Consider the following 25,438-nt stretch of genomic DNA (forward strand, 5'->3'; position numbering starts at 1 on the left):
AGTCTCATCTCCTCCCACCTCTCGCTGTCGCCCGGGTGTCCAGTTGTATCGCGAGACTTCGGCCCCACTCTTAGGCGGGTCGCGCGATAGCTCTTCCCTTTCCTCCGAACGGTTGGAGAGAGGTAGGCCGTTTTCTGCGCGGTGCCGTGTTGGAGCGGGAGGCTGCTGGGTGCTAGGTACAGACTTCAGGGACACTTCCGCCGCGTCAACCCGAGGCTTCTGGCCCGAGGCCTGGGCTGAAGTGCTTACGGGCGTTTGCTTCCTACCAGTCTGGTGGGCGGGGGAGAGGCCGCTGATCTAGTTTTCCTCGGGACCACCGCGTAGTTTGGGGAAATCGAGCGCTGGAAATCAGGCCCTGAGGGTGGAGGGCTTCCCCGGGCCTAATGGCCGGACAGAGTCCCGAACAATCGCGGTTATCGCCTGTGGGCCTGTTTCGTTGGTCTGGTATGTAGCTGTTAAGATGTATGCCAAACGCCGGCATGTTTCTGACGCCAGTTTTTGGCGTGCGGTTAGGTGTTCCCGGAGGCCTAGCCGAAGGTCACCCGGTTGTGAGTGGTCGTGGGGGTGCTCTGTGTTAGATCTGGCCGAGCGCTCTAGCTTGCCACGTGGCTTCGAAGAACCGCAAAATCCCTGGATGGGAAGACAAGTACGAATGCTAGTTGAGCAGGTTCTGATAAAGTGACTTAAATTAGCTTTATTTTGGTGAGTGCTCGGTGTGTGTGTGTGTGTGTGTGTTTTAATTCCAGGTATACTGTCAGGGTCCATTGGATCCAAATTTTTGGGGTTTTGATTTGGAGCAGTTGGTACTTCATAGCTTATTAGCGGTTTTAGAATTTTGCATTTAAAAAATCTTTAAAAATTCTGTTTTGAGATTACCGCATGGGTCCGTTGGGCAGTTTCACAAGTTTCTAGATTGCAGCACTTATTGTTTCCCTAGACTTGGAACATTTTGCTGTTTTATCATGACAATTTATTGCATCGTTACGCAGTTTGTCGATTTCCAAGTACGCTGAAGACTTGTTCTTTGTTGCCATCTGAGACCCCATGTGTTCAGAGTAGAACTGTGCTCCCTGTGGTTTTCAGGCTCCTCTGGGTGGGTTTCTCCCACTATCCTTTTGGCTAGTAGAGCACTTGAGAGTTTGTCACCCAGGGACTCCTATGTGCTAAAATAATACAAAAATAGAATGATGGCATCCTGTAAGGAAGATGAGCTTAGGAAATCATCTTTCAGTTTTTCAATTGCATTATATGTGAAGTATTGTAAAATGACAAAAACCAAATCAAACTCATTTCGAATCCAGTCGATTCTGATTCATAACAATCCTATAGGACAGTAGAACTGCCTCGTTGAGTTTCCAAGGAGCGGCTGGTGGATTCGAACTGTCAGCCTTTTGGTTAGCAGCTGAGTTATTAACGGCTGCGCCACTAGGGCTCCACAAAAGACACTAAAACCCACTGCCATGGAGCCGATTCTGACTCCTAGCGACCCAGTAGGGTTTCCTGTAAATCTCTAGGAGGCTGACTGCTATGTCTTAATTCCGCAGAGCTACTGCTGGTTTCACACTGCCAATGTTTTGGTTAGCAGTTATCACCATAACCACTTCGCCACTAGGGCTCCTTCAGTAGTCTGTTTTAGCCTTTCATTGAAAGAAATGAAAATTCACAATTCTCAGTTTCTGTGCATGAAGACAACATGGGAACGTTTACCAAAAAAAGGTTTCATAATTACTTAATGTTAAGAGACCATAAGTGAAGTCCCAGACCAGATGTTGAAAATGGTGATGGAATCCAGGTGTAAATGGTGATGACTTTTTCCTGGTGTACTGAGGCCTATTGAACCACAGTCTACCTTCTGGCAGTTTTTCCTAGGAGTTCCTATCTATCTTGGGAAATAACCTTTTGGCTATTAATTGTATATTACTCATGGCTCCTGGTGAAATTACAGTTTTTATTGGTAATTAGAATGACGTTGGATGCTTTTGCTGGGAATGACAGTACTTTTCTGGATGGTATCTTGTACCATTGAATAGATTTGGAAAGACAGAATAGAACCTGTCAGTGCAATTTCTCATTTTTAGAGTTTGATGTGAAACTGTTTTCTAGATGAGAAGCTTTTAAAGGCCTGTTCAATCAAGTGATTGTGCCTAAATTCACAGCTAATGGTGTAAAGTACTTCAAAATTTCCGGTATTAAGATACTTGCTATCTATGTGCTGAAGTTTAGTGTTTATTCAGGGAAGCTATATCACATCTACTGAATTTATATTTTCAGAAATTTATCCCCTTAAAGCAAGGAACGGGTGATGGATAAAACAGTCTGACTTGAGGGACTTGGAGTATTTATCTAAGGAATGGATTCTCCCAGCTACACAATGACATCTGATTTAGCTACTGCTGTAGAAATTGAGGATCATAGGTAAGTCTGCATTTTTAGATCAACTGTTACTGTTTTAAACTGGAATATCTCAGCAGTAGATTCCATTAATGTTTACTGTATTCGAATTACCAGGAAAACAAATCGTTGTAGATATTAGTAGTGGTAAGAGTTAATTTTCAGAAATTAGGAAAGATGAAAGAAAAACTTGATTTACACAGACCTTCAAAATTAGATTAAATCTATGTGATTTTATTGAGTTATTACAACTACTTTGATTCAAAAGTATCTGACTTCCTGGATAAGTTGCCTCATTTTTTTATATCAAGTAAATGGACATCAGTGGAGAATGTTGCATAAAAATCAACCCATTAAGATATTCCACATAATGTAGAATGCTGACGTAAGTATATGAATTATGTGTTTAGTACTTCGTGAATTGTGGGGGCTCGTCAGCATTAGTATATTCTCATCAAATACTTGTCTGGTATGTCATATACACCCCCAGTTGGGGGTCCTGGTGGTGTAGTGGCTAAAAGCTCAGGCTGCTAACCAAAAGGTAGGCAGTTTGAATCCCCAGAGTTGTGTGGGCCATTTTATGTAGGGTGGTCAGAACTCAATGGCTAGGTTACCCTGGCCCCATCCCTGCCTCTTCCATTTTTTAGTGAAATTATACTGAGCATGTATCCCTGCTTTGGTCTTTGGGAGGAGTGTCTATTTGGGATAGGTTATTAATAATCGCATTCAGTAACATGAGGATGCAATTTTTTTCTTTATTTCTAGTGATAACTCTGAATCTTCTGGTAGCAGCTTATTTAAAACTCAGTGTGTTCCTTCCTCACCTAAGCGGAGGCAAGAAAACCCTCTAAGGACTTTTGTTCATTCATCTGAAAGTGTTCAGGCAAGAGATTCATCAAGCGATTCCTATGTGGAACCAAGACCGTTGACTTTAAAAGCAGTTTTTGAGAGATATAAGGAAAGGAAACGTAAAAAAAAGAGAAAATATAAGCCAACAGGAAGACCAAGGGGAAGACCAAAAGGAAGGAAAAGCACTAAAAGCTCACAAATAGACAAAAAACAATTAAAAAATAAAGGATCTGCTTTCCTGTTTTTAGAATCAGAGAATGGAAGAAACCCACTTCCTTGGAAAAAAATTTTAACCTTTGAGGTGAGTCAGCATTAAATATGTCTGTGCACATAGCTAAGGTTGTAGCTTAAAGTTTTTTTGGCCACTTTTAGAATTCTCTAAAGATATCTGGAGTATATTTTCCCTTCAGCTTTTTATGTGTTCATCCGATCTGTAGCTTTGATACTGTACTAACTACTTTTCCGCTCAAAGTATACTTATTCTTTAGCTACTTGATAAAATTGTCACTGAGGCTTCTGGGAGGAACCTTTGGTCTTATTTTCTCAGTGACCCTGGCAGTGTTAATTACAGTTGAATGAATGAACCATGACCAGTAATTATAAGTTCTTGGTAAGGGAATCCTTGCCCCCTTTTGAATATAGTCATTTGCTGAGTCATGAAAGAAAATATATTTTGAAAGACCATGTCTTAGTATATGTTTTTGATTTATAGCAAGCTGTAGCAAGAGGATTTTTCAACTACATTGAAAAACTAAAGTATGAATACCACCTCAAGGAATCTTTGAAACAAATGAATGTTGGCGAAGATTTAGAAAAAGAAGATCTTGATAGTCGTAGATACAAATACTTAGATGATGATGGGTCCATATCTCCTATTGAAGAGTCAGTGTAAGTTGAATCATGTGAAATAATTTTGGCCATGGGTTTTATGAAGTCTGTATTTAAATTTTAATGTTAATTGTTGCCTATTTTGCCATTAATTTATGTTTTAATAGTGATATGAACACAGATACAGTAGGCTATTTGGATTATTACAGTTGAGCTTTTATGACATTGGCACAAAAAGACCTTTATTTGGAATGTTACACAGAATACCACAGAGAATGTATGTCTTGACTGGTATGGCTATTTCATGTGTACATGCAATGTCAAAAGTTCTTAAAGATCTTTTAGAGCAGAGCACAGACCAGATACTTGTAATGGGGTGAGCAACAGGTATTTATTATCTATAGAATAAACAGGACAGGGATGAGAAGAACAGGATACATCATTAGCAGCTGGGTTTCCTGAAGTTAGTCTCCCATCCACATCAAAGTACACCCCAGTTTGTGCCTTGGAAGGAGAATGCATTAAGTTCCTCTCCCCAGAATTAAATACCAGTTGGACAGCCATGTCTGTGTGCCAAGTAGCATGTACAGAGAATAGGTAGGGGATGGTTATAAAAGGGAAAGGGAAGATCATAGAAATGAAAAGCCTCCTCCAGGCAATGGGCATCATTTATTACCCCTGCTCAGGGTGTTCTAGGCTAGATTTACTGGCACCAGAGAATAGCTCTTTGCCTCTTATCCTGCTAGAGCTCTGGGTTTCTTCAGAGGGCAGTCATTTTCCCCTGTAAAACATACTATGTCATAAGTAGCTGTTAAGTCCATTAGCCCCTAAAAAGATGGTAAGTGGCCAGTTAGCATATTTGTGCATCCAGAAGTATGTCAGAATATACATCTAATTGATTGTCATTACGTGACTAATGGTGCGTTTTAATGTTTCAGGGCTGAGGATGAGGATACAACTCATCTTGGACATAGTGATGAATGTGATATCAAGTTGGTGGTAAGTGATTTATATCTTTATCCTGTTTTATTATGGGAGGGTAATTTTAAAAGGTTTAGTAATTAGTGAAGGAACTGCAAAAATATATATATATATATTGGGTACTGATGAGAACATCTAATTCTCCAAAGAAAATGTCATGATTTGCAGGAATTACTAGACTTAGTTTCAGAGTATTTGATGTAACCTATTACTGCCCTGATGACACGGTGGTTAAGAGTTAACGGCTGCTAACCAAGAGGTCAGCAGTTCAAATCTACCAGCTGCTCCTTGGAAGACCCTGTGGGTCAGTTCTACTGTCTTAAAGGGTTTCTGAGTTGGAATCAACTCAGTGGCAATGGGTTTCGTTTCTTTTTATCACCATTGTATGTCATTTCTAAAGATGTCAAGTTGTATTGTTTAATTTTGTTATGCAGGAGGACACTTATTTCATAATAAGTTGTGAATTACCAAAGAAGAGGAAGGCAAATTTAGGTGAAGAAAATAGCGAAGACACTGCATGGATTTCAGAGGCCAAAAGATTGGACAAAAAGGACAGAATGACCTGAAATAGAGATAGGAATATCAATGTCAAACAAGGTAAACATCAGGAAAAAGCAGCTTTTCATGGAAAAAAAGTAAATGTGAGCATATATGTATGCCAACAAGTTTGTAATCATTAGGAAAAATTTTTTTTATTTAAAAAAGCTAGTGAAATTATACATGTCAGAAAATTTGTGGCTTTCATAAAGAGAAATCGTCTGCTAAAAATAAATAAGGGCTGGCTGTGTTTGCTGATACTTGTTCATCTCAGGTGTTATTTCGGCATTGAAGTTTAGAGATCTTATTCAATCCTGGGGGGTGGGGAATCATAGATAAATGACTGACAACTAGCCATACGCTCCTTATGGTACCTAAGTCCTCTCAATCCCAGTTTATTCATACAAATGAATTTCAGTACCAAATGCTTAGTACCCATATACCCAAATACTTTAAATATTTGGAAACCCTGGTGGCATAGTTAAGAGCTACAGCTGCTAACTGAAAGGTCAGCAGTTCGAATCCACCAGCTGCCCTGCAGGAGAAAGATGTAGCTGTCTGCTTCCATAAAGATTTGCAGCCTTGGAAATTCTACGGGGCAGTTCTACTCTGATATGAGTTGGAATTTGACTCGTTAACAGTGGGTTTGGGTATACAACTTTAAACTACGATTTTCTTTAACTTGGTCACAATGATATTCCCGCATAGTCATATATCCTGCATTTCTATGACAGCACTTGTGTTTGTGTTTGTTTAATTTGTGGACAAAGACTCATTGACAGGTGCAAAAATAAATCCTCTTTTGCAACCCAGAACTCATTGTTCAGTATGAGTTTTGATACAGATAAGAAGGGACATATATAATTAAACCACTTGCCATCGAGTTCATTCCAACTTGCGGTGAACTACCCCTGTCTGTCCGTGGAACTGGGCTCCATAAGGTTTTCAGTGTCTGAATTTTGGCACGTCGCCAGGCCTTTTCTTCTGAGGCACCGCTGAGTAGACTTAAATCAGTCTGGGAGCGTGTTAACCATTTGCACCAGATGTTTAAAGTTGACGTGGGTATTGCCATTATGTCCAATTCCTGCACTGTATTGTGGACTTTATTAAAAACCATAGGTCTTAAGGGTTATCTTAGCTGTATCGATTTATTCTAATTTTAACGTTGAAGTGAAACATTGATTGCCTCTTTTTTAGGCTTTTGTCTTGAGAGCCTGATGTGTGAAGTTGAGGTATGTCTAATACTTTAGGTACTAGTTTTTTTTCTTTATTGATCAGCTTTGTCTAAATGTAGTACATTGTCAGGTAATTTAAACATACACTGGTTTCATTTTACTAGAAGACCTTTGGTTTCCTTTTATTTCTATGTATAATACTGATTTCAGGAAGTGATCAGTAACGCTTCCTAATAAAATGGTATCGTCTTGATTTTATGAGAGCTCTAAATGAAAGAATTACAGGAAAGGGTCCTTAAAGCTCTAAGTTAGGCTCCATGTTTTTGTGAGATAGGAGCTGTAACAAGAATCAGAACCTTTAGGAGATGTAGTATAATGCGAGAAATGATTGCAAAGGTAACTTCTTTAATCTGAATAATTTAGAAGTAATTAAAATTCCTGCACTGGGCAGAGGGCACCATGGGCAAATCCTACCTTCATTGCTAACTGGTAAGGATCAGCATGAATCTCAGTTCGCACCTTCCCTCCCCTTCCCACATCTGCATCATGAGCAGCTCCATGCGTGTGGCACTGTCGTCCTCAGCCACCCGACTAGGTCAGCAGATCCTGACTACCACGTCAGTAGCCCACATGACCCCCTCAACTTCAGATCAGCTGGCTCCCAAATTTGGGGTTTTCTTTACCCTTCAGGGTACCATCCATAAATTTAGGGGTCCCCAGCTCTGTAACTTGTGGCCTGCTGGCTCCCAGTGTCCTGTGAGCTCAATAATTACCCGGAGCAACTCACAGAAATCACCAAGAGTATTTATATTTAGTTTAGTTGTCTATGGGAACCCTGGTGGCGTAGTGGTTAAGTGCTACAGCTGCTAACCAAAGGGTCAGCAGTTTGAATCCACCAGGCGCTCCTTGGAAACTATGGGGCAGTTCTACTCTGTCCTATAGGGTCACTATGAGTCAGAATTGACTCAACGGCACTGGGTTTGGTTTGGTTTTAGTTGTCTTATAACCAGAAAGAAGGGTAAGGTCTGGGATGGGTCCCAGCACAGAGCTTCCAAGTCCCTGAAGCACACATTCACTCTCCAACCTAGAAGCTCCCTCTGAGTCTCCCATGGTCTAGGGCTTATATAAGCCATGACACATGGGTTTTTTTGTCAGTTACCTGTGAGACCTCCTTGGGGCTCAGTGAAATCCATCCCCTAAGTTGCAAAAATTAAGGTCAAAAGGACAAGGGGACTCATTGCACCATAATCACCTAACTTGTTCTATTGGTCTTGACAGTGATTTCCAATCCAATAACTGAGGAGAAAACATTTTATGTAGTTCTTGAGGCAAGAAGGCAGTTTGAATAAGTATTTCTCTGGAAATCTCAAAAGAATTCATTTTATACGTTTCCTGTGGTTCATCTACAGCAGCTACTCTGGTACTCTGTATAATTTTCCTTTTGATATAGTAACTCTTACCTTGTGATTTCTGAGGATTGAGTTCTTCCTTGTGATTATTTTCACGGATCAGGCTAGTGCAGATCACAGTTCTTAAAATGGCTTTCCTTTGTAGATTGTTTATAAATTACAGTAGTTGAGGTCTATCCCGATGGGGCTTTTCCTATAGACCCACATCGTTGGAAACGCCTCATAGAGTAACTATGTGGTTTTGCTTTACTCACAGAACTATTTGTTGGATCTGTGGGAAGGAACTACAAGACAGAAAGCTGATGAAAGTAGGAAAGATCTCTAGTAATTTTTTTTTTTACCTTAGGTATTGCTATATCCTGCAGATGTATAGTTTTCTTGGAGATTACTTTTAGGTAAGTTTTAACTGGTGAGAAGTGTAATCTTTTGGTATATTGTTACAGTTCACATGATGAATTTAACTGTTCAACTGCTGAATGATTCATACATGAACTAAATTGCATTCTGACTGAGCTGGCCAGGTATAGCTGAAAGAGTACCTGTACCTGGGTACTGAACTTACGTCCAGGGTTTAGTTTTCACAGGAACTTGAAACACTTAAGGTGTTCTAAACCTTACACTCGGTATTGTCTCCATAGGCGTAGGATTACATTCAACTCGTTCATGGTAGAGGTAAGTGGAATATTTTAATCTATTTGGAAATGTAATGATTCCGGATTTCTGAAAAAATAAATTCTAAGTACAACATGCCATTACCGTTGTAACTAGGAATTATTATTATAGGGATAAAATACAGAATCAAAACCTTGGCAAAAATATTGGCTACAATATTTGTATATGTAGAATGAAATAAACAAGAGGTTGCATGTTGAGGCTATAAAATGCTGAAGCCTGAGTCAATATTGAGTTAGCAGATGAAATTCTTTTTTGTGCCTTTTTCAGGTTGCAGCTTCATATCGTTTCTCCTAATACCATGCATACTTGGATATGTTTGATTCAGTTAGGGATAATGAATTGCTTTAAAGCAGTTCTGATTAATAGCACAATTGAGCAACAGTGAATTGACACCGCCAGTGTATTGTTTCTTTTAGTGATCTGACTTAATTGCTATGTAAGTTAAATACAGGAGACAAGATTAAGATTACTAGTGACAAGGTCGATAGTTTAAAATGCAGCAATATTTCCTTTTGGAATAATAATTGGGAATAAAGGTTAAATTGTGTACCTGTTAGAGGAACTTTGGGTTTTTAAGAGATGTGTGAAAGTAAGCTTATTTCTGAAATGAGTAGCACTGGAGACTTTGGGAAGTGAGTGGGTTATAGTTGAATCGCTGCACTGCATGGTATCTGCATCCAGCAGTTCATTCCTGCTGGGATGTTCAAAGGACAGTGCGACAGAAATTCAGTAGCTGGCATCGTTGGTTTTCTTGGCTTTGTGCATGTTAAACCTGGTATTTCTATTGGTACAGTTTATATAGTTAAATACTGCCAAGTTGGTTATAATCTTCATTAGGAACTAATTATTTTCTTTTTCTAGGATGTCTGAAATTAAGAGTAAGGCAGAATCTATGTACACGGATCCTAAAATGTAAGGCTTTATATTTCTGTAGCTTTTAGCAGTTATCCCTATTGGTAGCAACATCCATTGTATTTAAAAGTGTACTGTAATGTGCTGCGTTTGAGGAACAACTTTTATTCTGTAGCCTCATTTTTTGTGAAAATGGGCACAGTTGATCATGGTGTCCAGAAATTGTCAATGTGGCTAAATTAAGACAGGTTTTGCTTGCATCACAGTGAACTAATTGCAGTGGTGACAATGAGACCTGTAACACTTTGTCCAAGGAATGAGTGGAAACTAGATGTAACAACATAGAAACACATTGAATACTAATACTTTTTTTATTTTTCACCGAAATAATAATGTGCTTTCTATTTCTAGGGCCCTGAAGTGAATGAATAGTTTGAAGAAATTCTAGGTATGATTTTAATTTATTCCCTCATAAAGGCAATGCAAGTATCCTGTAAGATACCTTTTAGCTTCTCCTTTACAAAACATTTAAGCATCGCAGTTCTTGAATTTATTAACCTAAAAATTCTTATAGCAGTCAAATCTCATGGTTTATTAGCACTACTTAACAGGTAAGGAGGAAAAAGAAAGATGTTAAAATGCTACCATGTGTTTATACTCTATCAGTTACGTACGATGTTATGATGATGGGCAAAGTGTTCAACTGCTCTGACTGTGCTGAATGAAAATAGCCTTTCTGAACATCAGTCCACATTAAATGGATGTTATATTTTAAAAAATTATGAAAGCTGTCAAGTAAAATGTACCTACCTTAAACCTGCATGTTTCAAATACCTTCGAGTCATGATCAGAGAGCATTACAGATGACATCGATTCAGATATAAATGGAAGTGGGACCACTCAGCCTCTTGTTTAGTTGTTCATATATTTAGTGTCAGTTTGTTTCCAGACTAGTTGGAATCAACAACTGGATCAAGTTGATGAAAGTAAAGAGTTTCAATACATATTGTGTACTGGGTTTCTGTTCACTTTGGAACCTAATAGGAATTTGAAATATTTTCATAGGTGATAGACTTTTGAAGTACATCAGGATGTCCATATTTAATTGAAAATTAAAGCAGCCCAACTAAAAGAAAATTCTGACAGGTAATTGTTTTTAACTTACCACACCAAATTATTCGCTAGCGTACAATGGTCATTACCAAGGCTTTTAGAATGCAGTTTCTGATTTGCTGTGGACTTGACCATAAAAAAAAACTTCCCACTAGGTTTTCTCTCTTGCTACCTTGTTAGCATTCAACCAATTGGGAACATTTTATACTCTTACTTGTTTTATTTCCATTGCTTAGATCAGCACCAGTAGAAATATAATTTATGGCACACACTTTCTTTAAGCTTTTTCATCTGTACTCACTAAAAGAGTTTTTTTTTTTTTTTTTTTGGTGCTAAGTCTGAGATCTGCTGTGGATTGTGGCTTGGACAACACAGTCAGTCCAAGTAAAAAGTTCCTGATCACTGCACAGTAGTTATCTCTGGAAATCTTTGTATTGACAACAGTGGACTAACATGGGTTCTTCTAAAAAGGTATGTATACATTAGAAAAGATACAGGTCATCTCAAAGAGGGCTTGTGGAGTTGTGAGACCAGGGGCTCTTAACGCTGTGACCTAAGATGAAAGTTCTCCACAGAACGCCACAGTCACTCAGTAGTGTGCTGTTTTTTTCCTGAGGAGATACAAGATGATACACACTGATAGTCCGTGACTGATGACGTGGGGGAAGTAAATGGATCCAAGTTTAACCAATGGTTAATTTCTTCTTCAGGGCTGTCTTGAAGATCAATCTTGATGCAAGCTTCCTGAGGAACTAAGGTGACCTTGATTGATGAAAGACAACATGTAAAACTCATTATATAAAATTTATTAACATTAAATAATTTTTGCCTAATGCTACACATAATAAAAACTTTTACATTGCAGAAAGTCAGCCTGTAGCTTTGGCTCGAAGTTTCTCCAGTGTTTTCTGTGGAGAGAATAAAACTTAATTAGAAGTTGCTCTTATGGTCTGTCTACCTTAGAAAAAATTGGAGGGGAGACAACTCACTTTATGAAATTCTCTTGCCCTTGCCCTATTTTGGGCATAAGCTTCTTTTCTTGCTTTCTCCTCCTGTTTAACTTCAGCTAATTGATTATATGATCTGTAATAAATTAATATAGGATTAAGACAGAATTACGTCAGCAATCAATCAAGCATTCATATAAAGGCTAAACCTACCTTAAAGCCCTTTGGTACATGAGGGCTTGTGCAGTTCTTCTGTCTTCAGGGAGAGACACTCTACCTTTACTCACATCCTTGAGGCGACTCACGGAAGAGCCTTTGAGAGAAGAACAACTGATTGGACATACAATGCTAGATTCTCAACTGATAGAAAAACCTTCACTATCAGATTTCAACCTGACTGGGTGTGAAGATGAGTGTTTATAAGGAACATACCTGTAGAAGGTTTCTGAGCTGTTTTGACTTGTGAATTTCCGGTGACATGAACTCTGTTCTTTATTTCTTTCTGTCTCTGAGTGGATCTCTTGATAAATTTTTTTTTTCTTTTTAAAAATGCTTCTTGTAAGCTCTCTGGTATAGCTGTGAACTCTGGAAGGGTTTCTGTTTAAAAAAAAAAAAAAAGATCCTTGGAACTGTGCCAAATGTTTCACCTCACTTTAGCTTATAAGATGGTGGGGTTCCTACTTTCCTCCTGCTACCCAAAGAGGCAGGTAGAGCTCCCACTGACAGCCCGTCCTCCCTCCCCGCCCCCCAAGTACATGTTCAAGCCATACCTGCAGGCTGTGTTAACTTCTCCCCAGCAAGCTCTGATACAGGTGGACAATCTGTGGTTTCTGTTTCTGGTACAAGAGGCAGAAATTGACTCACCTAATGAGAAAGTCATATTTGAGTTTACCGCTTAAAATTATACATGCATAGTTTTTGTTCTTTCTCAGTACTTGATGTTACAATAACCCAAAACCTGCTTTTTTGGAAGGAGCCAAAAGCTTTGCTCTTGATTCTGGCTATATGACTTTAATCTCTGCCCTCTATTTTTCATTGAACCATTAAGATACTTGACAATTCCATTGCCCCCAAGTATATAAATAATATGACCATCAAAACAAGGACTGTTTTGTGTGATGAAGTTAAACTATTCGTGTACATACTGGAGATGTGTTTTCGTATCTGCCTGTGGAACTTTATAAAGACCTAAGCACGCTCTGAAGTTTGGATCAGTGCTCAGTGGGAGAGAACACGTTTAGGTGTACATTCAATTCACTGGCACAATGACAGACTGGCTCCCATTTTCACAGTACTTTGTGCTGTCCTCGCACCTTTTAGCTGCCATCATCAGCTTTAGGACTACTGAATTTTCTGGGAAGGACAGGCAGCATTAACTATTCCTGTTGACGTGTTCATTACCTCATTGGATTCACTGCTTGGCTACTATCCTTGTCAGTAAAGACACTTACCAGTTAATGGGTTCTGTAGTACTTATCAATATCTTAGACTGATAAAAATTAGAAATTCCCTTTTAAGTAGGTGTCAGGAACTATTATAAATTTATTTCTGCCATAAGCAAGTTGTCCAAGTTAGGTATAAGCTCTGGGAAAAGGCTGGTTGAATTAAAAATGTACTTTTTTGCCTTTTTCTTCACATGTAAAATTGAGTTGTGGAGATTAACCCAAAAGGCATGGCTCTTGGCACGACAGTAAATGTTTAAAAATACATTGATAGTGTTCCTCTTCTGTACCAAGCAGCAAGTGAGGATGTCTTAAGCATTTCTCTAGGTTTAGTTACAGTTCTGTTATCACTGTGCTAACCAGAGTCCTAACTAAATTAGAATTAAATCCAAGGCAGAATTCCTTTCTAAGAATTAAAAGCAGTTCATTCTCATTTGAGCCCCTGCTCAAAACTTGTATTTCCACTCTAGATAGACTAAATCAGAATCTACAGTTTAACAAGATCCCCAGGTGACACTTGTATAAATATATTTTGAGACCTGCTAGGACTGGCCCCTAACCAGCAGCACTGGCGTCACCTGGGAACTTGTTAGAATGCAGATCATCAGCAGGAGCCAGAACAGACCGTTCCAAAGCCCTGAGTACCACCCAGGTGACAATCAGATGGTCTGCTTGGAGTAGAGTGGCGTGCAAAGAATGCGCAGGGAATGTTGAAAATCACTATTGTCTTACTCTTTGCAGTTTTATTGTAATTTGAAACACATTCAAGTTCAAAAGAAACTTACAAAGTTACAGCACTTTATTTTTACAAACACATCAGCTCAACTCTGGATTTCCTTCTAGAGTCTTCTGCCTCTCATAGCTTTTATCTGATTCTTTGGATCAAAGTATCTCATTGGAGACTGCCAAGCATGAGTACCAACCCAAGCCTTCAACACCGACTAATATCTATACTATTTGGTATAAAATGATGCTTTCACGAGGTTGTCTGGGCAGAAAAGGTGGGGGGCGGAGCCTCCTTTACTGTTTTTCCTAATTCTTCACTCTAGGTTGCTAAATAAACAAGGTATATAAATTTACCTGAAAACAGCTTTTTGCCCCGGTGTCGCTCCTTTCTTCTAGAGTTAAGTTTTCAAAATCTGTTTCAGCAATACTAATATCACTGGTGCTTACTAAAGTAAGTTCTGGCTCTTCCATTATACCATGGCCAGACTCTGTCTCCTGTGCAGCAAAATTAAAAAGGAAACCATGTCAGAAAATAAAACTTGAAAATGTGAAAAATGTAACTTGGCAATTAGGCAAGATAATCAGGTAAAACAAGAACTATGTTCCATGTTTGGGTTTTGCAGGGAAAATTTTACTTTCCTAAAGAGGAATATTTACATGACAATAAATATAAACAACCCCACCAAGCTGTGAATTTTAATCTAATGGTTTACCTTCACAATGTATACACGAAAAAGAAAAAAACAGTTGCTGCCATTTCAGTGGCTGATTTTTCCGAAGTAGATTGCCAGGACTTTCTTCCAAGGTGCCTCTGGTGGGCTCAAACCTCCAACCTTTTGGTTAGCAGCCAACCTCATGGCACTGCACTAAACACCTATTTCAATAATGGATTAATTCAGTGGAGTGCTATGAGGTTCAACCCAGAAAGGGTTGAATAAAGCATAGGCCAAGCCATCATTTCTCTGGGAAGCTGGAAAAGGGTATCTGAATTGGAAGGCAAGGTCTTTTGTAAAATTCTCTTAGAGGTCAGCTTTCACTTAAGAGTTTTCATTTCATTAGAGATTGCCAAAGACCACAAGCTTCAAAGTCTCAATGGAGATTGAGCTTTGTTGCTTTTCCTGAACTTTGCTTCAAAATAGTCTTTCCTATAATGAACTTTTTTTTTTTTTTGTAATGAACTTAAATGCTAGCAATACAACACAGATTTCACTTACCCAAACTGGAACAGAGCTCTGTACTGAAAATGACCCAGAACTTAGAAAGAGCTCTGATGGCGCTGGTTGAGATAGGCTTCTTAGGATTTCTGGAGTTTCCCTTTTAGTTGAATTCTCAAAATATTTTTCATTTTGCATGGTTAATGAATGGGGTGTCTGAATTAAAGTTCCCATTTCCACTGTTCTTACACATAATTGAGAGTCAATTTCCTCTGCATGTGGTTTTATGGCTAAAACCCCACCAGCTTTATTTTTATCATCTTCCATGAGACCTCGATTCTCTAACATTGTGTCAAGCTCTCTTTGAGACAGTCCTTCAAAGCACAGTCTTTTTTTTCTGTCTTCTGGTTGGTCTTTTATTGAGCACTCACTAGAGGCAGAATCACATGGAGTGCTATGTTGTACATTTAGCTGACTAAATACACTAACTGGATCAGATGAAATTAGCAAATTTTCTAGAGAGACTGGAAAATGAACACCTTTTTTCTTAATTTGTAATACTTCTTCAGAGGGGTGGTTCTGATTTCCCATGCCTTGTGAAGAATTTCTTGCTTCAATGCTAAAAATACTTGGTAGATCTGCATGCTGGCTCCCCTCCTGAGAAGAAAATTCTGGCAGAAGCTGGTAGAAAGATTGTTCAGATCCTGCATTAAAAAGTTTAAGAAGTCAGTTAATCATCATTTTTTGTTGTAATAATGGATACAGATATAGTCTTTACAACTTTGTGAGTAAATTAAAAATAATAAATCGATCTTCAGACTTATATATTAAAATGTTTATAGTAAGGTTACTCCCTGCAATTTTAGGAGTGAAAGCTGATGGAAATAAAAATGAATAGAAAGCTGAAGGACAGTCACAGTGATCTTGAAACAATTCTGTACCATGTATTTTTTCCTATTTCATAGAGACAGTTTGGCTCTTACACACTGTGGTAACCTTTTTCTCCTCTAACAACTAAATGTTGATTTTACAAGAGAGACTTAGAATAAAAAGTGCATGTGTATCTCACATCTACAGATACGTTTGCACAGAAAGTTCTAGAAGGAAACTTAAGTTGTTAACTGATCACCTCAACTATGGTAGGGAAATTGAAAAGCAAGAGGCAGAACTTTTGTTTTTTATTTCAGTGTTGTAAAAAATGCAGACTGGGCCTATGTTACTTCTGTTGTTTAAATACGTAAGTACAGAGTCAAAGAAACATAACTTGTACCACTGGGGGCAGAAGATGGGTAGAAATAAACTAGGAGCTGCTAAGCACAGTTTCCAAGAGAAGTGGATGTAAAGAACCATGAAACAAAAATGTATTGGGTTTTATTTAACTTTTTCTAAGTTGTTCATACATACCCTCAGTAACATTTTCTGTCATAAAACTCTGAGCTGCAACACGTGCCGAGGTAGGGTCAAGTGGCAGGTCCAGACTCTTAAGAGAAGAATGCAGGTTCCCCCTTGGTGCTGGAAAAGAAACTGTGCTTTTGGATGATACAGTAGCATGTTGGCTTTCAGATGAAGACTCTGAGCCCTAGCAAAAAACGAGAATGGCTGAAATATTAAGATATGTATCATTATTAATTGAATCAATAATCACTATATTCCTTTGATAATATTTTTCCTTAGTTACCACCTTACTATCATAGTAACGATTTGCTTATTCAAACCCAATTCTTCCTTTTCATTCAATATGAAAGAGAATTTTTAGAAAAATATTATTTAGAAGTTTTGAACAGCTTCTGCCAGAATTTTCTTCTCAGGAGGGAAGCCAGCATACAGATTCTACCAAGTATTTTTAGCACTGAAGCAAGAAATTCTTCACAAGGCATGGAAAATCAGAACTACACTGCTGAAGAAGTTTTATAAATTAAGAAAAAAGGTGTTCATTTTCCAGTCTCTCTAGAAAATTTGCTAAGTTCATCTAATGAAGTTAATGTATTTAATCAGCTAAATGTACAGCACAGCTCAAATTGTGAATTAATCAAAACTAGTAGGTTTAGAACATGAGATCATTTTCCGATTAACAGGAACTAGGAATAGAGTAGCCTGGAACGTCAGGCTGTGGAAACAGGAAGATCCAGGCTTGAATCTCAGCTCCTTCACTGTGTAGGAAGAGATTTTTTAAATGTTGCAAAATCATATTTTCTGAACTATTCAAGGCAGAATTCCATTAAAGTAAACAAATGAACAAATACTCAACAAAAACTAACTAAAAACAAGGGCAAACCCTCCAGAGATGATATCTACTAGCTGGAAATAAGGCTGATAAGACAAAATCCTAATGACGCTGTCCTCTACCTTGGTTTCACATTAGAATCACATAGGGAGCTTTAAAAAAAGAAAAAACAAAACTGGATACCCGAACATTCCCAGAGAGTCTGCTTTCATTGATGTGGGTAGTCTGGGCACTGGAATTTTAAAAAGCTTACCACATGATTCTAATAGGCAGCCAAGACTAAGAACCCTAGTTCTAATAGAAGAAAACACTAAAACTATTCTTGGAAATTCACTGCAATGGAGAATCTACTCTACCATACCTTGTAAAAGTCTCTGCTGTCTTGAGAAATCCCAGAGAATGAGGATAACAAATCAGAGTCTAGATGTGGTTCTAAGGGTTTAAAGAGCTGATGATGCAAATTTGGAATAGTGTGTTCCAGTTCTGGGAAGTCAGGATGAACTGCTGGAACTTTGAAAAAAAAGATTAATTTTAAAATTTAAAATAAAGCCTTGAAAATTAGTATTAAGAAAGTATTCATAAAAGCTTTTTAGATAACTCCAACAAAATTACTTCTAATTTTTTCATTACTGGCAGATGATTTCAAATTAAGTCCTATCATGATTATTTTCAAGGTATAAAAAAATGTGGATACTCACAGTGACTGACAACTTTGACAAATAAATTTCCGTTTCTACCAACCCCCAAAAGTCTCATGAGGTTAACTAGGAATAAGAGGTCAAATCTGACCATTGCTTTGATAAATGCTTTGTGGTTCTCACTTAGCTCACTTCAGGATCATGATTTTTTTAATGAGTGTTACCATGGCCCAAGCAATTTGTTTTATGTACATCATCTCATTTTATCTGCAACATTCCTCTTTTACAGAGTAAATCAATTGCCCACTGTCTCAAAGTTAGTAAACAGTCAAACTAGGACTGGAATCCAGGTGTGTCTGATTTCTGAGCTCTTAAATTTAATCCTGGCAGTATTCGATGGCAACAGGGGTTTTTTTTTGTTTTTTTTTTATTGCCTCAGCAGTTATAACTGTGCAATGGTAACGAAAAATTTGCTAATTAATCTCTTCTACGTGTTCTCTAGTCAGTCTAGTTGGCTCTAGATCCCCTTTCTCATTAAATGCTCTCACTGTTTTCTGTATAATAACTGTACTGCAGCAGGCCATAAAAACATGAAGTTCAAACAATCACCAAAACTAAAAGGGATGAAAAGTTTAAGTTGAACAGACTTAGTTTACATAAAAACATTTTTTATACTTACCCTTAAAATCTGTTTTTCCAGGCATCAAATTTGCTTCATTTATGTACTTATCTATGATCTGCTGCACGTGTGTTTGACCAGATGTTAATTCTTCTATCAAAGGCAATGGAGATTTGTGAATGTCAGAAGAGTTCGGCCTTTGATAAATAGCTTGTATTGGAGGAATGACAGAATTTAAAAGATCGGTGTCCTCTTCCTTTCCAGTGGTAGATTCTTGTTGTCTATGATCCACCTGCTCTGCAAATGACTCTGAAAATTGAGTTGAATGAAAGTATTTCATTGCCATGGCTGGGTACTTCCTTAAAGACATATTTTGGTAGAGAGTCATGGTGATATGCCATGGGATCAGTGCAACCAAGAAATTTGCTCAGATTTCCACTGAATGGGAAAATGTGACAGAGTGAATACTTCTCAAAGTGTTGTTAGGGATCTGTGACTTCCAGCCATGTTTAGAATATGATAATGTCCAATATTTACTATTGAGATTTAAAGAGGCAATGCTTCCTTTCACCAGTATCGTAACTCAATTGTTGCTGGTATTTCAATTTATTTACAAACATTCTGAATGTTATTACCTGGATCCGTAAGGCTCAAATCTGTGTTTTCACAACTTAGAAGGCTCCCAGTAGAAATAGTTACTGAAGATAATGGCTCATGAGAAATCTCTTGTGTTTCAGCCTAAAAATCAAGGGGAACATTAGAACAGGATGTAGGAAGTAATATCTAGGGAAAAAAATGTCACTTAAATTTAATAGTGAAACCCCAAATCATCACCATCAGCAATTATCAATTCTGAGCTCAGGTCAAGTGTAGACACCTTCATAGTTCCAAAGGTCAGTAGCAAACTTTTTCATCATTGCTCAGACTGATAAGCCTTTCACACACAAACACACACACATTCAACCCTATTCATGCATCAACAATTTCTCAGTTATCCACTGTCACCTTTATTAACACAGAGACACACACACACACATCAGACATACTGTATTAAATTATTTTATACGATTGCTTCCCAGAACTACAGAGATCATGCATCAGGTAGACTGGAAGGTCTTCTGATGCTCAGATTTGGCTATTTTCATCACTGATCCACTTCATAAGAGTGGATCTCAGAGAATGCAGACATTAATTTTTTACCACTTCTCTAAACAAAAGAGAATACGAAGCCAAATAACTCTTTAAAAATTGTAGCATACATTAAGATATTACTAACCTTATTTTCTGGCTTCACAGTTGAACCCAGATATGTATGCCCTTGTTCCTCCACAGCATGACTTAATGCTGCATAACTGTCTGCAATAGGCTCCTTGGCCTTGACTGTAAAATGGATTTTAGAGTTCAAAATGAAAAAAAAAAAAAAGTTTGGGTTAGCACAATTAAATTCTTAGCACCAGAGGGCACCATTTCCTGCTTTCCTGCGATTTACTTTCAAATGTTGCTTCTTCAAGTTTGCCTTATTAAAAAAAAAAAAAAAAAGAAATTCTTCTCATTATTCATTAAAAGCATTCACCAGTAAACACATAGTCTTTTTCCTGGAAAACTGCAGTTTTCATTGCTATTCTATGTATAAAACTCTTTGAAAAATATTTGAATACTACATCTCAGAGCCCAAAAAAAGCCAATGGATGAGAAATGTTTGTCATTATTTTAAATGGAAAAAGCAAGAATATAGTATAGAATAAATATCATACAATCTCAAAGATGAGAAAAATGCATATAAAAATACAATAAACAAAATCATAAAGGTGTAACGAGTGGTTACTTAATGGTAGGATAAGGTGTAATTTTTACTTCTTTATACCTCTTAATGTTTTCTAAATTAACAATGAACATGTATTCCTATAATTATGAATTATATTTGACATACTAAAATATATATAAAAAATATACTCTCTGTCTCACTATTAATAACTCAGGTATTCTCAGATAATTTTTCTTATTCCCAAGCCAACACTTGTGAGAATGCTGGCCTAGGCATATGAGAGTTTGTGGTTATGACACAGAATAAAATTAAAACTGGTCCACCAAACATAAACTCGTTATAACCTTGATATTTGTCATGGACTGAAACCTGTGTATCAATTTTGCTGGGCCATGATTCCCAGTATTGTGTGATTTTCCTATATGTTGTAAATCCTGCCTCTATGATGTTAAAGAGGGAGGATGGGTAGCAGTTGTGTTAGTGAGGCAGGACTCAAATCTACAAGATTGGATTGTGTCTTGATGCAATCTCTTGAGATAAGAAAGAAAGAAGCGAGCAGCAAGGACCTCATACCGCCAACAAAGCAGTGCCAGGGGCAGAGCGTGTGTCCTTTAGACCCGGGGGTCCCTGTGCCTGAGAAGCTCCCCGACCATGGGAAGACTGATGACAAAATCTTCCTCCAGAGCTGAAAGACAAAGCCTTCCCCTGGAGCTGACACCCTGTATTTGGACTTCTAACCTACTAGACTATGAGAGAATTCATTTTGCTTTGTTGAAGCCATCCACTTGTGGTATTTCTGTTAGAGCAGCACTAGATGAGTAAGACAATACTATTATAGGTAATTGTACACATTAAAGGTATGCTTCTTAAATGTTTGTGTAAAAAATATTTTCTTAAATGGCAACTCAATACACATGCATAAATATATGTACATATATATGTGTGTATATACATTTATTCCAAAAATTCCATAAAATATTATCTATATTACAGGTAATGAAGTAGAAACAAAGTTAATATCAAAGATTATGTCTAAACAATTTAAGTCTATTTAAATACAATTTTTTACTCTATTTTATTCTATTTCTTTAGAAAATATATTATTGTGACCTAATTAGCCATCTACCTGTTTCTTGGTAGAGTCTATACTCACTGAAATTTTAAATAAAGAAGACAGAGATGGTGAAATTTTAAGGTGAGGTATTTTTAATTCAGAAGAAGAAAGCTAGATGAGAGATGGGAACTTCATCTAGGTTTTTCAATTCAATTAATCACAATTATTTACTGTTATCTATAACATAGCTAGAAGACAACAACAGAGGAGAGGTTAAGTGAACAGAGATGCATTTGGGCAGTGGTTAAGAAGTAAAATATAAAAACTGAAAAGAGCAAAGTCAGAGTAATTTAAGGTATAGAAGAATACATTGAAAGCAGGTGGTCCCTGGAAGTAAATGGAATAAATGTCATCAGTTTGGACGTGGTTCACTGGCAATAATCTGTTGCTGTCCAGTCAATTCTGACTCACAGTGACCCTACAGGACAGAGGAGAACTGCCTCACAGGGTTTCCAAGGAGCGGCTAGTGGATTTGAACTGCTGACCTTTCGGTTAGCAGTTGAGCTCTTAACCACTGTGCCACCAGGGCTGACAATAAACACAAAACCAAACGTGTTGCCGTCAAGTCGATTCTGACTCATAGCGACCCTATAGGACAGAGTAGAACTGCCCCCTACAGTTTCCAAGGAGCACCTGGTAGATTCGAACTGCTGACTTTTTGGTTAGCAGCCGTAGCACTTAACCACCACGCCCCCAGGGCTGGCAAAGGGACTTATTAAGAGGTTCCTGAGTAGGGGGAGTAACATCATGAACAACTCCTTAACCAGGTTAATCTTCCCACACTACGCAGGAAGGCACCATTTCCTGTTTTCATACACAAGCAAAGGGTATAAAGCTTGAGTTCGCAACATACCTAAAAAGCTATTAAGAAATAAGGTGTGAGGTGTTGAGGACTTAAACAAAGTGGCAGGGAGGAAATGGAGAATAACAAAACTGAGACCCTTCCAAAATAGAAATAATATGAATCTGGGGATGCAAAGAAGGAGAAAAGCAGCCCCTGAAACACTAGAGTTGACCTGGCGTTATCAGCTAGGCTGTAGTGTTGCTAGGAGGTGGCCTGGAGCTCACAGCAAGATCTTGGTCTTCTACTGTTAAGCATTAGAAATTTCATGGAACACCAGTATCAGGTGAGGCTACTCTGTGACCATGATAATCAAAAAACCAAACCTGTTGCCGTCAAGCTGATGCCGACTCATAGTGACCCTATAGAACAGGGTAGTCCTGCCCCACAGAGTTTCCAAGGATGGTAGATCTGAACTGCCGACCTTTTGGTTGGCAGCTGTAGCACTTAACCACTACGTCACCAGAGTTTCCTGTGACCATGAGGGATCAAGAGAAAAACCAGACCACTCATAATCATGTGTGAACATAGGCAAAAAAACGAATGTTGCTGTCCAAACCACAAAAATGACAAAGCATCACCCCGTCCTGGCCAATATGAGTAACTACTGCTGTTTTACCAATTACAGATTTAGCCTCACTCTATTCTTCCCATCTCCTAGATAAAAATTTCGAGATGTTCGATAATAGTTACCCCTGCTTTCTAGCAGCATGCAACATTAATAAACTAAGCTCTGTATGCTTGAACCCTTCCCCAAATCACATAATACATGCCCATATACTATAGGAAGTCCTCTGTAATGCCCTCTGACTAAGATGCCTCATGGTTCCCTGTGGTGCGTGTTCTCCTACTGCAACAAGTCAAAACACCCAGCTTTGTTCAACTACAGTGTGTTTCTGGTGGCACTGAGAGGTCAAATAAAAACTGACGGATCAATTGGATAAATCTAAAAGAAGGATGTAACAGTTTTATTTTAAAATGTCAAAAATTATAACTCTCTAGAAATTATATCCTTTACAGTTATTTAAATCTATAATAAAAAAAGATTATGAAGTCAATTTTTCTATAAATCCCAAAAATATGTCTCTCTCATTCTATTAAATTACAGCTATAACTAAAATAGCGATTATTCAAGTAGTTATATTACAGCTAAATAAAAAAGAAATCTGGTTAGAAAAATTAACTACTTACGGAATGCCTTAGAACTAATAAAGCAGTACCAAGCTATGCTTTGTAGGTTCAGTAAGCAATATTATGCATATAAAACAGCTTGCTATATACGCAAATATATTCAAAAGCAAGAAAATTAACACTGGTTGTCTTTGGCTGATAGGATTAAGTGATTTAAGGCTTTTGTCCTTATAATTCTCTATTTTCCAAATATTTGAAAATAAACATACAGAAACTCATTTAGAATGCCTCAGATAGAATTTTTTAAAGGTAATAATGAAATGTGGGTCATTACAAACAGGGTTGAACAGAAAATATAGTAGGATACTAACTATATAAAACTCATATACTCTATTATATCCCCTCTCCTAGTATTTATTCAACAAAACAAAAGTGAAACCACTTATTTTCTAAAGAAGTTCCACTTCCCTCATTCAACTATTTTTTATACAAAAATAATAACATGCCTCTTATAAAAAATCTTCAAGACATGAACATATAAAATAAGAAGTGAAGCCCATTCTCCATCAAAGGTACATGTGATGAGCACTTTGGTAACTACCATTCCAGATAATTTTCCATGCCTGAACAAAGATTTTTTCCTCTCATTTGCTTTACCAACTGCACAGCTACATAGCATGGGTGTACCGTAATGATTTCCCTACCAACAGTCACTGCAGTTATTTACCATTTTTCACTAGTATAAAAAATGCCATAAGAAATATCTTTTGTATCTTTTGTGTATATATCCTTGTGAACAGCAATTCCATTTTCAATTTATTTATCTCTCACCTGCTTCATCACAGTTATCACCACACACATTCTTCTGGGTAACTGGTTGATGATCACCAAATGAGTCATGGTCCAGTGAGCTACCAAGTAAACTTTGTTCTCGGCTTATTGAGACCCTCATGGGGTCTCTGTCTTGATAAAAATCTGTTTTGCCTGGAAAAAAAAAAATTGTCTCATCAGATTTCCATGTAAATTTCTAGAGCTAGCTAAAATTAAAATGGCAATTTAGATTACAGATAAAAAAGCTAAACCTTTAAAGACTTTCTGATCTATGTAGCAAGTAAGTAATAACTGCTTATCTTTCACACAATCAGGCCTTCAAATTATTTTACTTCAAATTTTACTGTATTTTTAAATGATTTATTTATGGTGGCATAGTGCTTAAGTGCTACGGCCGCCAACCAAAAGGTCAGCAGTTCGAATCCACCAGGTGCTCCTTGGAATCTGTATGGGACAGTTCTACTCTGTACAGTAGGGTCGCTATGAATCGGAATCGACTCAACAGCAATAGATCTGGGCTTTTTTTGGTTTTATTTATTTTTGTTATTGAACATAGACAGAGAACACAGACCAATTCAACTGTCTCTACATGTACAATACAGTGACGCTGATTATATTCTTCAAGTTGTGCAACCATTGTCACTCTCTTTTCTAAATTGCTCCTCCCCCATTAACATAAACTTACTGCCTCCTAAGTTTCCTATCAAACCTTTAGAGTTACCTATTTTTATGCAAATAACGCGCACCTTCTGTTTGTTTGCCAGCTGCTCCGTCCCTGAACAAGGTATTTTCATAAGCACACTTATACTAATTTTTGCTGCAAAAAAAAATTGGTATAGTGGCACTTATGAAAATACCTCACAAGGGGAGGAAACAGTTGGCAAACAAACATAGAAGGCGTATGTTATTTGCATAAAAATATAGTATTGTTATCAGTTTGATTCCATATAGACAATTCTTTAAAAGAGCACAATGCTCAAGGCAGACATTCTTCAATTTTTACTAATTTTTTTTAACAATACCCCTATTTTCTAATACTAAATTATGCTTCAGTATTGACTTACCACAGGAAAACTGCTTGGAGAATTTAATAACCATTGATAGTATTAAAAGAAATAATATGTATTCATAATATATATAAAGTTCAAAAATAGACACAAGAAATCTGTGGTTAAGAAATAAGGATAGGAGTTGAC

General features: G+C 37.6%; 2 protein-coding genes and 10 non-coding genes across 17 annotated transcripts in view; 9 read left to right on the top strand and 3 right to left on the bottom strand.

The window, feature by feature from the left end:
• The first annotated feature begins 18 nt into the window (after window positions 1–18).
• On the top strand, window positions 19–11,233 carry TAF1D (TATA-box binding protein associated factor, RNA polymerase I subunit D). 6 transcript variants are annotated; one of them, XR_007518154.1, is made up of 12 exons: window positions 19–122; window positions 2,272–2,415; window positions 3,157–3,541; window positions 3,953–4,128; window positions 5,007–5,067; window positions 5,484–5,646; window positions 6,784–6,818; window positions 8,517–8,565; window positions 8,809–8,842; window positions 9,707–9,757; window positions 10,109–10,145; window positions 10,763–10,843. XR_007518154.1 is itself a non-coding variant. In XM_049889535.1 (6 exons), the coding sequence occupies exons 2-6, from the start codon at window positions 2,351–2,353 to the stop codon at window positions 5,613–5,615; spliced, it is 819 nt and encodes a 272-aa protein (XP_049745492.1). In that variant the 5' UTR covers window positions 19–122; window positions 2,272–2,350; the 3' UTR covers window positions 5,616–6,777. The 6 variants fall into 6 exon arrangements, 1 of the variants encoding a protein (XP_049745492.1); XR_007518157.1 differs by lacking the exon at window positions 10,763–10,843 and adding an exon at window positions 11,148–11,233 and having other exon boundaries at window positions 6,784–9,757; XR_007518153.1 differs by having other exon boundaries at window positions 6,784–9,757.
• Window positions 6,319–6,445, top strand: LOC126081292 (small nucleolar RNA SNORA40). Its single transcript, XR_007518339.1, has one exon. It is a non-coding gene; the product is annotated as a small nucleolar RNA SNORA40 (small nucleolar RNA).
• On the top strand, window positions 8,336–8,467 carry LOC126081288 (small nucleolar RNA SNORA18). Its single transcript, XR_007518335.1, has one exon. It is a non-coding gene; the product is annotated as a small nucleolar RNA SNORA18 (small nucleolar RNA).
• On the top strand, window positions 8,613–8,683 carry LOC126081297 (small nucleolar RNA SNORD5). The gene has a single exon (XR_007518344.1). It is a non-coding gene; the product is annotated as a small nucleolar RNA SNORD5 (small nucleolar RNA).
• Window positions 9,502–9,640, top strand: LOC126081283 (small nucleolar RNA SNORA8). The gene has a single exon (XR_007518330.1). It is a non-coding gene; the product is annotated as a small nucleolar RNA SNORA8 (small nucleolar RNA).
• Window positions 9,871–10,003, top strand: LOC126081285 (small nucleolar RNA SNORA1). The gene has a single exon (XR_007518332.1). It is a non-coding gene; the product is annotated as a small nucleolar RNA SNORA1 (small nucleolar RNA).
• On the top strand, window positions 10,371–10,443 carry LOC126081281 (small nucleolar RNA Z40). The gene has a single exon (XR_007518328.1). It is a non-coding gene; the product is annotated as a small nucleolar RNA Z40 (small nucleolar RNA).
• LOC126081287 (small nucleolar RNA SNORA32) lies at window positions 10,890–11,013 on the top strand. Its single transcript, XR_007518334.1, has one exon. It is a non-coding gene; the product is annotated as a small nucleolar RNA SNORA32 (small nucleolar RNA).
• Window positions 11,234–11,305: 72 nt separating the features above from the next.
• On the top strand, window positions 11,306–11,437 carry LOC126081284 (small nucleolar RNA SNORA25). Its single transcript, XR_007518331.1, has one exon. It is a non-coding gene; the product is annotated as a small nucleolar RNA SNORA25 (small nucleolar RNA).
• Window positions 11,438–11,635: 198 nt separating this feature from the next.
• Window positions 11,636–25,438, bottom strand: part of CEP295 (centrosomal protein 295) — a 54,336-nt gene continuing 40,533 nt past the window's right edge. The window contains exons 18-30 of the mRNA XM_049889507.1: window positions 24,243–24,395; window positions 19,837–19,940; window positions 19,196–19,298; window positions 18,621–18,869; window positions 17,665–17,813; window positions 16,484–16,658; window positions 15,140–15,783; window positions 14,280–14,420; window positions 12,528–12,621; window positions 12,190–12,354; window positions 11,971–12,070; window positions 11,800–11,893; window positions 11,636–11,718 (exon numbers count right to left, since the gene is read on the bottom strand). Of these exons, the coding sequence (XP_049745464.1) occupies window positions 11,680–11,718; window positions 11,800–11,893; window positions 11,971–12,070; window positions 12,190–12,354; window positions 12,528–12,621; window positions 14,280–14,420; window positions 15,140–15,783; window positions 16,484–16,658; window positions 17,665–17,813; window positions 18,621–18,869; window positions 19,196–19,298; window positions 19,837–19,940; window positions 24,243–24,395 (2,210 nt within the window). The 3' untranslated portion in view covers window positions 11,636–11,679. The remainder of the gene's footprint in view (window positions 11,719–11,799; window positions 11,894–11,970; window positions 12,071–12,189; window positions 12,355–12,527; window positions 12,622–14,279; window positions 14,421–15,139; window positions 15,784–16,483; window positions 16,659–17,664; window positions 17,814–18,620; window positions 18,870–19,195; window positions 19,299–19,836; window positions 19,941–24,242; window positions 24,396–25,438) is intronic.
• On the bottom strand, window positions 19,414–19,482 carry LOC126081290 (small nucleolar RNA U2-30). The gene has a single exon (XR_007518337.1). It is a non-coding gene; the product is annotated as a small nucleolar RNA U2-30 (small nucleolar RNA).
• LOC126081291 (small nucleolar RNA U2-19) lies at window positions 19,634–19,713 on the bottom strand. The gene has a single exon (XR_007518338.1). It is a non-coding gene; the product is annotated as a small nucleolar RNA U2-19 (small nucleolar RNA).

Source organism: Elephas maximus, chromosome 7, assembly GCF_024166365.1.
Source record: "Elephas maximus indicus isolate mEleMax1 chromosome 7, mEleMax1 primary haplotype, whole genome shotgun sequence".
Taxonomy (NCBI): domain Eukaryota; kingdom Metazoa; phylum Chordata; class Mammalia; order Proboscidea; family Elephantidae; genus Elephas; species Elephas maximus.